Source organism: Heterodontus francisci, chromosome 5 (assembly GCF_036365525.1).
Source record: "Heterodontus francisci isolate sHetFra1 chromosome 5, sHetFra1.hap1, whole genome shotgun sequence".
NCBI classification, from domain to species: domain Eukaryota; kingdom Metazoa; phylum Chordata; class Chondrichthyes; order Heterodontiformes; family Heterodontidae; genus Heterodontus; species Heterodontus francisci.
This window is the reverse complement of record NC_090375.1, coordinates 154,191,387-154,204,482: the sequence shown is the minus strand read 5'-3', so window position 1 is coordinate 154,204,482 and position 13,096 is coordinate 154,191,387. Positions and strand designations below refer to the sequence as shown.

The window sequence follows — 13,096 nt, the reverse complement described above, 5'->3', positions numbered from 1 at the left end:
GTCTGCTCATGTCAGAGTCCAGTTGCTTCTCTTCTGCTGCAGAGAAAACACCGGCTGAAAACCACAGATGGGGAGGGGCATGTCATATGACAGTCACTCAGTGATTCAAACATAGCAGGTAGTAGTATTTCTCTGCTTGCTGAAAAGAACAGGTAGTTCCTTTAAACTTCCTAGGTCTTGGTTCTTGCTGGGAAATGCACATACATTTTGTCTCTCTTATCAGTCCTTTGCAATGTGGGACATAGTGTAGCAAACTAGGTGATCAACAAAAGCTTCCAGCAGTCATCCTATTTTATATGTTCTTTTTAAATTTCTTCAAAAAAATATAAATTCAGATCTCCAGTCAGTGGACCAAAGAAAATCTTCATTCAACAAAACGCACTGGCATAACAGGCTTCATAAAGAAGACAGTGGGTAAGTGAAACGAGTTACATTTACATCCTGTTATACTGACAGGAAGTGTGAACTCTATGCAAGACTTTACATGTCAGTAGTTTAAATCGTGTAGGATGGCACATAGGGAGTCAAGACCAAGTGCAATTTCATGGTAAGTGGGGTTAGACAGTGTAGGATAATTAGACAACAGCATGCAGAACTAATTCTGATCCTACTTTAAACTCAGGGGGAAAAACTAGTTTGTATAGCGCCACTTCAAGCAGCGCTAAGCAGGCTTATATCGATTGCCCGGGGCAGGCAGCACTGTTACCTGCGCAGGTTTCCCAATTGATATCATTGAGGAACGCTGCATGGTCTGCCCAGGTAGCAGACCGCAGCACTGCCTGTCCCAGGCGAATTAATGTAATCTGCATAAGTGGCACTGAGCGAACAAACTTTTCCTTCATACAGTCTGTATGGTGGGAAGGGTGTAGTTACAGTATGACAGGTTTACATAGACAGCTTCCATTATAAATGTGGATGCACATTCCAATTTATAATGGGAAAAAGTGGCAAGAATGAGGTGAAGATGTAAGATTTTTGATGTATTATAGAGATAGATAGAATCATGGAGTCGTTATGGCACAAAAGGAGACCATATGGCACATTGAATCCATGCCAGCTCTCTGTAGACCAATTCAGTCAGTCCCATTCTCCTGTTCTAGCCCCATAGGCCTGCAAGTTTATTTCCCTCAAGTTCCCACACAATTTCCTTTGAAACTATTGATTGTCTCTGCTTCCATCACCCTCATAGGCAGCTAGTGTTCAGCCATTACCACCTGCTGCATACAAAAGTTCTTCTTCAATACCCTCCCGCATCTCTTACCCTAAACCTTAAATCTGTGTCCCCGAGTCCTTGCACCATCAACTAATGGTAATAGTTTTTCTTTGTCTACCTTAATCTAAACCTGTTATAATCTTGTACACCTCTATAAAATCTCCCCTCAGTCCCCTTTGCTCCAAGGAGAACAACCCCAGCTTCTCCAACCTAACTTTATAGATAAAATCCCTCATCCTTGGAATCATTCTGGTAAATTTCCTTTGCACCTTCTCAAAGACTATCTCATCTTTCCTAAAGTGTGGTGACCAGAACTGGATACAATACTCTAGTTGTGGCTGAACCATAAGTTTATAAAGGTTCAGCAGAACTTCTCTGCTTTTATATTCAATACGTCTATTTATGAAGCTCAAGATCCCATATGCTTTGCTAACTACTCTTTCATTATGTCCTGCTACCGTCAAAGATCTTACCCCAAGGTCCCTCTGTCCCTGTACACTCTTTAGAACTGTGCCATTAAGTCTATATTGCCTGTCCCTACCGCTTTTACCAAAATGCATCACCTCATACTTCTCTGTACTAAATTCCAACTGTCACTTGTCTGCTCATTCTGCTGGCCTATCTATGTCCTGTTGCAGTTGATTGTTATCAGTCTCACTCTTTGTCAGGTAAATTTTGAAATTTTACTCTGTATTCCCATATCCAAGTCATTTATATGTATCAAAAAAAGCAATGGTCCTAGCACTGAACTTTGGGGAACACCACTATCTACCATCCTTCAGTCTGAAAAACAACCATTTACCACAACTTGCTGTTTTCTATCCTAAAGTCAAGTTTTTATCCAAGCTGACACTGACTCTCCTATTCCATGAGCCTCAAATTTGTTAACCAGCCTTTTATGCGGTACTTTGTCAAACGTTTTCTTAAAATCCATATGGACAACATCCATTGCTTTCCCTTCTTCAACCTTCTCTGTTACTTCATCAAAAAGATCAGATAGATTAGTCATGAACAATCTGCCTTTTTCAAATCCATGCCAGCTCTCCTTAATTAACTTGAAACTCTCCAAGTGCCTGCTGATTTTTTCCCTGATTATTATTTCTAAAATCTGACTCACTACTGATGTTAAATTGATTGGCCTGCAGTTACCAGGAATGTCCTTATACACTCTCTTGAATAAGGGTGTCATATTTGCCACTCTCCTATCCTCTGGCATCTCCTCCAATCTAGGGAAGATTGAAAGATTATGGCAAGCCCTTCCACTATCTCAACTCCCACTTATCATAGCGACCTGGGATGCAAGTCATCCAGACTAGGTGACTTATCCACTCCAAGCAGAGCCAGCCTTCCCAGTACATCCTGCCTATCAATTTTCACCCCATCCATTAGCTTTAACTTCACCGCTTTTACTGATATTTTGTCAGCATCCTCTTCCTTAGTAAACACAGATACAAAGTAATCATGAAGTATTCTAGCCTTGCCCTGCATCTCCAAGTATATATCACCCCCTTTGTTTATAACAGGCCCCACCCTGCTTCTTATTACCCACTTACTATCTACATGCCGGCAGAAGATTTTTGGGTTCCCTTTTATGTTGTCAGCCAATCTATTCTCACATTCTCTCTTTGCCAGTTTTATTTTCCTCTTCACTTCCCCTCTCAACTTATTGTATTTGGCCTGGTTCTCGCTTGAAAAATTCACCTGACATGCATCGTACACCCTCTTTTTTTGTTTCATTATATTCTCTATCTCCCTCATCATCCAACAATCCCCGGCTTTGGTTCCCATACCTTTCCTTCTTGTTGGAACGTACCTAGGCTGTCCCTGCTATATATTTAGAATATTTAGAATTCCACGTTGTTACTTTCATGGACACATCAGAATAAATTAGGTTTGCCCAACTTCACTGTTCTTATACAAAAGGTGTGCTCAAGAGTTTGCATTGATGGATGTATGAAGCAAACATGGGGCTGTATTTTACTAATTCTCTAGGGGCGGGCTGGGAGACAGGGGAGGACTGTAAAATGGCGGGGGAAGACAGGGGTGACCATTGTCTTCCCGATGCCGTGCAATTTTATCAGCTGAGGACAGCCTTCCCATCCAGAAGCCAATTGAGACCCTGGCGTTCTACCAGTTGCATGGGAAGACAGCCCAGCAAAGGTTGGCGACCTCCCTGCGAGCTTGGAGGGTGTGGGGCTCTCCCGATTGACACTCTGTGGCCCAAGGAGGGCCCCCACCGGTGACAAGGACTGCCCTGCGGCCACCACCCTCAACAATTGTAGCACCCCCGCACCTACCCCACCTGACAGCCCCCACCAACCCTGACCCCACTCACCTGGGTTCTGCTCCCAGTGGCACTGCTGGGACTGAAGAAGTGCCAGCCTTCTGATTGGCCGGCTGCTCTAGGAGGCGGGATCTCTGCCCTTAAATGGATGGGAGCCCTGAAGCCAGTCAGTTAATTGCCTGATGGCCACAGAATAGGGTCGGGACTCCCGGAAATGGCCGAGGCGGGGCTGTGCCCCGCTTTCTGGCCCGCTGATGGAGCCACCGTTGCCCTAACAAAATTCAGCCAAGATTTAGAAAAATACATTAGCTGAAACCATTAGCTTAAAATAACACTCATATCATAATTATACTGTTACACAATAAAGATGCTCTTGAACGTAGGGTAAAATCGGTGTGAACACTCATATTGTAATTAACACACCGATCAGATTTGTTTTCCCTTAGATGGTTGGGAATGGGTTGGAAAAAGGAGAGCAAATTGTTGCCTTTGAGATCCAGCCCAAGTAATTTCCTGAATGGCATACATTAGGATAAAACTCTCCCTACCAGCCCAGGAACAGGGCCACTCGAGAAGATTTTTCGAAATGCACAAACAAAACCAACACAAATAAAACCAGCATTAAATACATTCAATTAATAATGCATCAGAAGGGTAATTAATTCACAAAATGTCTATTTGATCAGTATCTGCCTAACCAAGGTTTGAACAATGACATGATGTCAAGGTTTTCAACAAAAGGAGATTGGTGATGGCTAAGTCATTCACACAAAAACTCAATTTAGCACATTTCCAGAAAAGAAATACAAAATAACTAACTGTAAGATACAGAAGTAAAACAATTCTAAATTTAGATTCTACTCTTTCTAATAAAACAACAGTATTTTTGTCAGATGAGTATGTGGCTTCTGGAAAAGAGACCGGTTCACTGTGAGACCTGTTACTCACTCTCTTACAGTGTAACGGCCCCCTCTCCAGTTGGTTGGTACAAGGTCCAATGAGCCGACTCTTCAAGATACATGCTAAATATCTCTCATCTTCAATATGTATCATTCCTACTGTGGAGAAACTATATCCCTTAAAAAAAATAATTTAGGCAGCTAACTAAATAATATCACACCCTTGAACACTGTAGCGGAAATGGTGATATTCAATAGATATAAACACTGAGTATTATTTTACTTGACTGCTTGGAAATTCTGTAATAGCCTTTCATTTTGTTGGCGATGATTTTTAACTTTTAGAAGAAAAGTCTGTTTTGCATTTATGCTTCACTTCCATTGCCCAATATTACATAAATGTTAGCACAACTGCACTTGTTACCTGTACAGAGCAACATCATGCTGCCACAAATAGCAATATTTGAACTGTTTCATTGTTGGGATATATAAAGAGTATTCTTTGAACTAAGTGTTAAAAGTGACTGATTGCTTTCTTTATTTCGAAGGGTGTGATTAACCTTTGTTCCTTGGAAACCAGCTTACCTAAATATTTTAAAGTAACAAATCTAATTGCCAGGTCCTGTGATTTTAAGAAATTGATTTGATGGGACTCTAAATTGGACCCTGCCACTTCATTTTGAATTTAAATTTTTTATAGAAATTTTATTGTGCAATGTAATTAGCAATTAGTGGGGTAATGCTGGTAGCTTGAAAGTGACTATGGACAGTTGTGAATCTATGAGGTGCAATTTTACGGCATTTCTTTTTGTTAACATTGCACTAGCACAGTGGCGCAGTGTTTAGCACCACAGCCTCACAGCTCCAGCGACCTGGGTTCAATTCTGGGTACTGCCTGCGTGGAGTTTGCAAGTTCTCCTTGTAACTGCGTGGGTTTTCACCGGGTGCTCTGGTTTCCTCCCACAGCCGAAGACTTGCAAGTTGATAGGTAAATTGGCCATTATAAATTGCCCCTAGTATAGGGAGGTGGCAGGGGAATTGAGGGAAGGTGGGGATGTGGTAGGGACTAATATGGGATTAATGTAGGTTTACTATAAATAGGTGGTTGATGATCGGCACAGACTCGGTGGGCCGAAGGGCCTGTTTCAGTGCTGTATCTCTAAATTTAAAAAAATAAAACATAGAGCCTATCTGCAGTCTCTGCTGGATTCAGATGAAATTCAGACAAAAGAGAACAAGTGATATGATGCAAGACAATATTCTGCTATCAAGAAACACAAAGACCCTGTGTTGACATTCACTCTTTCAATGGCCTTATTCACTGTATTGTATAACTTTAGCTGGTTTAGTACCAATGAATTTGGTTATCTGTTTTAACTTGGCAAATCTCTGATCTGTGATTTTCACTTGCTCAAACAGACTGAAGGTATAGTGGGAATCCTACATTATTTGCAGCATTAATACTGAAAATGGGATCATTGTTAATCTCCAGGTTCTTGCACTCTGCTAGGAGAGCAAGTGAAAAATTACAAATTTCTGATTGTAAGGGCAAAGTCCACTTACAGAAACTGTCATCAGGGGCACTAAACATGAGTATAGTGCAAAATCACCCAAACCTGTAATGCAAGCACATAAACAAGTGTTACATGGAACTGAAAGGCAAAGGGAAATGTGTGCTGGATGTGAACTCAAAAAGGGCTCCAAGATTTTGATCCATGGGTGAATGTGAGATGTAGCTGTGGCTGCCTGTTTTTCAGTTGTCCCTAATTCTAACTGACTCCAAGTCAAGATAAGGCACAAGCACAAGGACAGACCTGCAGGTTTCACTTGGGGTAATCGGATAATATAGAAGAAATGAAATACCTGTCTGTTGTGTGGTCTGTGGTATCTGCTGACTTCGCTGTGCATTGTATTGAACAGAAGCAACAGGCCTGAACTGTTGGGCTGTTGAGGTAGGGTACTGGCCAGATGGATAGTAATACACTGGCATCTGAAAGAAATTCAAAGAAAACACCTTAAGTTTCAAAGTTTCAATCCTTAACAGTGCATACATAACTAATTACTTGGTAAAATATTCAAGAACATAAGTATGATTCTAACTAATTTCATTAGTGTATGATACTTAATAAAACTACCGAAAACAAAAGATTTAATGGATTAAAATACATTTGTTCAACATTGTTATTCATCAGATAAATGATTTTCTCTTTTGGATTCCTCTAAGTAACCTATTTCCAGATGCACTATGCTGCCATCAATCTCATTATCACTGTGTGAAGCCATAAATTAGGATACCAACTGTTGTGTTTTACTTCAGCCCAATTCCCAATACAATTAGCTCAAGCTCCAGGGAGCTACAGGCAGCTAGTAGCAAGATAATAGATATATATAAAAAACAGTAAGATGTTCCCAGATAAACAGCACTATCCACGGTGGATTACTTTCTTTTGGTATTTAATGACCTGGGAAAACAATCTGTTCCAATAGGTTCCACACAGGTCAAACAGACAGATACATAAAGTGTACATACAATAGGAAATGAATGCAGATCACAGAAAATAATCATTTTTGTCTGACACCTCCATAATTAATTTAGGATAATTGTAGAAATGAGACAGATGTGCAGATATTTCAGTTTTCCAGTCATTTTTTGTCAAAAGGGAGCAATTTGCTTGTTTGCTGGCTCATGAAATTTCAAGTTTACAAAAATTCTGCTCAGCCCTAGTTGTAACTAATTGCTATGGGGAAACAAAACAATTATTCACAGAGTAGGTGATGTCTTTAAAAACTTGCCGATAAGTATTTGTATTAAAGTTCATAGCTCTGAGAGCACATATTAAATGGATAAATGTGCAAGGAAAGAACTTTCTGCATCATTTCTCAATATTGGTCCAATTTAATATTCAGCTTTTAGCCTAGTGAGATATTTTATTCCCAGGAACGTATTAGTAAGATGTTATGAAATACGATCAGTCTTTATAAAGGCAGAAAATTGCTGACTCTGCATGTTCAAGTCAATTAAATATTATTAATGGAAGCTTATAACCTCCAAATGGGCCTTACCAAGATATAACAAAAGAAATTGCAATCATAACTGCTTACATAATAATATTCATTCAATACAACGAAGCAATATGTTTGCCATTTGGGAACTGATGTACTGTTTCTATGGCAAATCCAACATATTGATATTGTAACACGCCTTTAAATTTTAGTCTCGCAACAGATGGGTTTCACTCTGCATTTCTTTCTCCTTCACCTCTCACTCTTTTGTGGCATGCATGCTTTAAAACAAGTACTAATTCCTGTATATCTGTCACAGACAGATGCAATTAATGGCAAATATAAAATTGAGAATTACTGTTCTCGATAAAGCATAGGTTGCAGGGTATTTACACAGGATCTACGCTAGTGATCTCTGCATCCTTAATACAGGCCATATGTACACAAGACTTTCCTTGACTCTTTTCTTGAGGAAATAATCGGTGCTTTGTAGTTTTATAGCTATGCCAGAGTGCAGTTACCTATGTGGATTGTCACTAGTTTTAGAAAAAAACACATGTGCCAATCAACATTTTTCTCCCTCCTAACTCTTTCCAATCTTAAAACCATGAAGATAAGCCACTGTGAATGTACTTATTCTCAATGATGGAACTAAGAGAGGTACAGTCAGCTTTGATATTAAAATCTTGCAGAGAGAAGTTGGGTCAAAGCCGAACAAATTTGAACCCAAATTAGACCAACTAAGTCAATTTTCAAGCTGATCACTGAGCAGGGTCATCTACACATTATTTTTACTTCATGAAGTCTTTATTTCCATTTCGTCAATTGGAAAACAATGGTAAAGAACCAGAAACCTCTATGTATAGGGACTACCAAATTAACCATTAAATTTTGCAAATTTCATGGTCACAGCATTTTAAGTATCGTGATTTTCACGATGTCACGTATTTAAATTGGAAATTTCACGATGTTGCAACTGCTATGGGAGGAATGCACTGTCCTTCTCCAGTTCCACTTCTCCACAGGTTACAACATATATTTAAATGTTTTACGCAGTTACTGATACGGCCAATTATATACTCTATTTTCATTTCAGAATAAAATTCACCAACCAAGTTTCTTTAATAAACAACAAAATTATTAATTTATTATAAAACAAGACTTATTCAATAAAGATGCAAAGCTTATTGACGCAGGTTGAAATATGAATTTTCCCTTCTAAATTAGGCAGCGCACACGCACGCACACACACTGGTTAAAGGAAAAAAAATGTTTTCTATGCAGAGATCTCTTTACAAAAATACAAAAAAATTCTTTGGCCAAATACTGTTAATTCTTGAAGAAAAAAAGGTAAGATGTGCAATGTTCTCCGCTGGTCCTTTTAGTCTGGAGTCCAGATATTCATAGACGGCTGTCACTGGGATCTTTTTTGGAGCAGTTCTCTTCAGGTGATGTCGAGGCTTAGTCTGACAGGCTTTTCAGGAGAAATGCAGCATCAATTTCTCCAGTCCACACACTGGATTCTTGGTGTTTCTCAAAAAGGTGAAAAAGGATGAGCTGTTGGCTTCTCTCTTAGCAGGCTGACCCCCAAATGACTCAAAACAATATCCAAAACGAAACCAACTCTTGACCACCATAAATATTGACATGTCACTTCTCTGTAAACAACTCCCCTAGTCTCCAAGGCTCCTGCTGTTTACTTAGCTTAAGACATGTGACTGCCAAGAAGGGTATGCTTTGAAACAAAATCTCAAGTCCTTTCAGTGACCTTGTTAAAAAACCCAAGTACAGCATCCAGGGAATCTCTTCAGTCTTTCAAGTGAATCCATTTCCACAGTTTTTAAACATGAGTCCTCAAAAAATATTAAAAATGGAAGCACTTTCATAACACAACAAACTGAAAATGATTTATTTAAAACAAAAAAGATAAGGGAGGTTTCTGGTTTCATATGGAATTTATTGTATACTTAAAGACTATTGTAAAAAGCTGACCTTTAACAGATCACATTCTTTACTCACTGGAGTCAGTGGTTGAATGTGAGCATGGAGCATCCTGCAACTGTTTCTTTCTTCATTCCCTGTCTTTGTGCTGTGAACACCTGTGTTTAGACACAGCTCTCTCCGTGTCCACACAGTTTGTTGGAATTGTCAGACAGAACCATGCTAGCCTTGCAAGGTGGGGGATTCTGCAATCCAGAGAGTTCCAAAACTGCGGCACAGGCAAAGTACAATCTGCTTCTATTGCAATGCTTTTATAAGCAGGAATGTCCTGCCTGTCAAAGCCAGGAATCACATCAAATGAGCTTAAATCCACTATCAACAGGTGCATTTGTGCTGGGTCAAAGATACGCACAGCTCTCTGGAATGCCAATTAAGGTTGTTGAAACCTTTGAGCTGCTTTTTCTTCATCACTTGACTTTTCCCCATAGCAGCAATATTGTTTTCAGCTTCTTTGCCATGAAAGAAAACACCTGTTGAGCACAGGCATTTAATTCAGTGACATCAGAGTGTTGTTCATTTGACTGTTCTTCAGACGAAAACAGTCCATCCATCACTTTATTGTAAGCTTTGTGGATTGTGACATGTTGAGATTTAAACCAAGTGATTAAATCCATCTGTTATGCAGCATTCTTGGCAACAAACTGAACCTCCTCATTAAGCTGAGCATCATTTATAAGTGTTACAATGTCTGTTAAAACTTGTGTTTCCGGTATCACTGTGAGCTCTTCTGAGATGAAGTCTGAGTAGTATTTTAGGTGAGCTGCATGATACTGTACTACCCGAAACAAAGAATTCCAAAGTGTAATTACTGGCTCTGGAGGAAGAGAAATGTTTTGTTCCCCAATTTCAGCCATTTCAGCCACATTTGCAATATGTTGCCTGTATCGAAGCTTGCGATTAGGGCAGTGTTGGAAGATTTTTAATGTAACTGACCAGTTTGCCGACTTTACAAAATTCTCTTTTCCACATCATTTTAAGTCGGGCGGACGGGAGCTGGCTACCGACGTAAAAGTCAGTGGTGAACCCACTTCCGCCTAGCCCGGGGATCCGTCCCACATTGTATGGGTCCCCGGACTTTAATTGTTCCGAGGCGGGACTTCCACCCGCTTGAGGGAGGAAGTCCTGCCTTATTAAGCTGATGGCCAATCAGCATGCCAGCAGTTCTTAGTACCAGAAGCGCCACCGGGAGTGGTGGCCACTGCTGGGACTGCAGCCCAGGCGAGGACATGGAGCCAGGACTGTAGGTAAGTTTAGGTTGCCTCACCGGGGGGAAAGGGGCATCATGAGTCCTGGAGTTGGTTGGGGCAGTGGGGCGGCCCTCAATCGGGCACCCTATGCCCGATTGTCAGGGCCTCCCGGGGCGCGGTGAGGCTGACAATTCTCATTGGGCTGTCTTTTCTGGCTCCAGGATGCCTGCTTGCCATGGGTAAAATCCCCATGAGGCGGGAGAAGGCCTTTAAGTGGCCGTTAAGTGTCCGCTTAAGGGCCTTGATTGGCCTGGGGCGGTCTGTTTTTTGCCCCCCCATGCCCTATGTAAAGTGGGATGGAGGCGGGAGTGGGTCGGGAAGGCCCCCCGGAGTCTCCTGCTACATTTTACGCCACGCCTCCCCCCACCATCCACCCCCCCCCCCCCCACCACCATCAGGCTCGCTGGGGTGGCACAAAATTCCGGCCTATAAGTGCATTACATATGAAAGAGACAGCATTAGGTATTACACCTTGCAGAACAGATTTGAAAGATTTTGTCATGTTAGTTGCATTGTCACTAATGAAAGCAGACACTTCGTTGAAATCTGCACCCTATTTTGAAATGGTTTTGATTATCGGTAGGGAGACTGTGGTGTAGTTAACAGCTTCTAATTGGACACAGTCTGCGAGTGCTGTTGTTAGCTTTCCCGACCGTACATCTTTGACCTTACCAGACCTAAAATCAAACAAAACATGCAGCACGTAGTTGTCTTGTCCATCGGTGGACTCGTCACAAATAATTACAAAAGATTCACATGCATTAATCTGAGACTTCATCTCCTCACAATGTGTAATAAAAACCTTTGGTAGGTAACCCTGTCATAGTTTATTTGTGCTTGGCACCATTTTGCACATTACATTGAATGAATACCCACAGGTTTGGGTGATCAAGTTTTTCCAATGGTACCTTGGCGCTTGCAATAGCATCCACAAGTTCCACTGTAATCAACTGACAATTTTCTGAACTCTCTGTCAACTTCTTATAAAGAGACGAAATTGTTGCTTATTTTATTGCATGTTTGTTTTCCAGCAGTGCGGTGCAGGATGCTATCTACTGCGATGGCTTTCGGACTCTAAGTGACGCTGAACCGTAGCCCACTGTGAGTGATCTAACAAAACATTTCAGCTTGTACAAAACAGTATTCCACCACTGGCATGCAGAATTTGGCTTCCAAATTCTTTGACTTCTTGTGCTATAGTCATGGTTGTGGCCACTTTTGATTTCCTCATTCTGGCATTTTCACTTGTCTGCGAAAACTTGAGACTGCTTCTCTCAAAACTGCATTGGAAGCCTTCCCTCATCTACCAGTCAGTGAATTGAGCCTTGTGTCAATCACTAAAATACGCGGTGTTTGCAACACGCCCAGCAATCAGCGAGGTGAGCCTTGTGTCAATGAACAAAATGGCCGATTTCATGGAGGACCCACGCTTTTATGATCCATGATGCATTTTTCATGGCCGTGAATTTGGTCGGGCCCTATTATGTATCTACAGTGCATACATAGGATACAGCCTTGTGACAACAGCAGCCCATTTTAAAGTTTTACTTGCATAAACCACCTGTTTATAATCAAGATACTCAATGATCAGCTGTGGAATAATGAATCCAATATACTCATGAAGATTTGCAGTGCTAATTTGTGGCTTTAATATTTGTAAGTTTTCAGATGCTTCTCGTTCATGAAGTAAATGCTACAGTTAGTTTCCCTTGCAAATGTACTCAAAACATCAGTTTAAAAAAAAAGTGCTGTCCATAGAAATAAAAAAACAAAGAAACGGCATCTGTAAGTTCTTTTTAAAAGCTGCAGTGAATTTCTAGGATGCCATTCAACTTGCTGACAGCTACCACAGACATTCATGGGTTTGTCAGCGGAGATTTCCTCTAATCAGGCGTCTTGTACAGCACAGTGCCCTTCACATGGGATCTGTGGCATCTGTGAACAGAGTCACGGTGCTGTGTTTTTTTTCTCTCCTCGAAAATATTGCAGCCCACCTTTAAGAGTGTAAAGAGATCAGTGCATCTTTAAGAACTCTCTGGAGACAGTGAGCCAAAGTGCATTCTGGTTGCCAGGCAACAGCCATACAGAGAGAGACAGCAGAGATTCAATGTTGCAATTTTGACTTTTAAAATTAGCTGAGCAGCAGTCAGTCAAGAGACAGACTGCTCCAGCAAGTGAAGGATGAAGGAGATCTCTCTGAGACAATTGAAACTGAAAGAAGATAAGCTGATTTATTTCTCTCTCAAAATTCTAAAAGCTTCAAGCGAAATTAATTCCTTGAAGAAATAAGAAATGCGTTTTTTTTTTCTTTCACAACAAATTATTGATCTGCTGTGTTCATCGCTGAAAAAAGAGCATAATACTACAACAGCTGAACTGTTATATGAACATACGAATTAGGAGCAGGAGTAGGCCACACGGCGCCTTGAGCCTGCTCTGCCATTCAGTG

The 13,096-nt window shown here is 40.8% G+C and overlaps 1 protein-coding gene across 3 annotated transcripts in view; it reads right to left on the bottom strand.

Moving 5' to 3' along the window:
* The window catches only part of LOC137369635 (cAMP-regulated phosphoprotein 21-like), a 758,358-nt gene that overhangs the window by 85,912 nt on the left and 659,350 nt on the right, over nucleotides 1-13,096 (bottom strand). For all 3 annotated transcript variants that reach the window (XM_068030966.1, XM_068030967.1, XM_068030968.1), the window contains one exon: nucleotides 6,260-6,386. In XM_068030966.1, coding sequence (XP_067887067.1) covers nucleotides 6,260-6,386 — 127 coding nt within the window. The remainder of the gene's footprint in view (nucleotides 1-6,259; nucleotides 6,387-13,096) is intronic.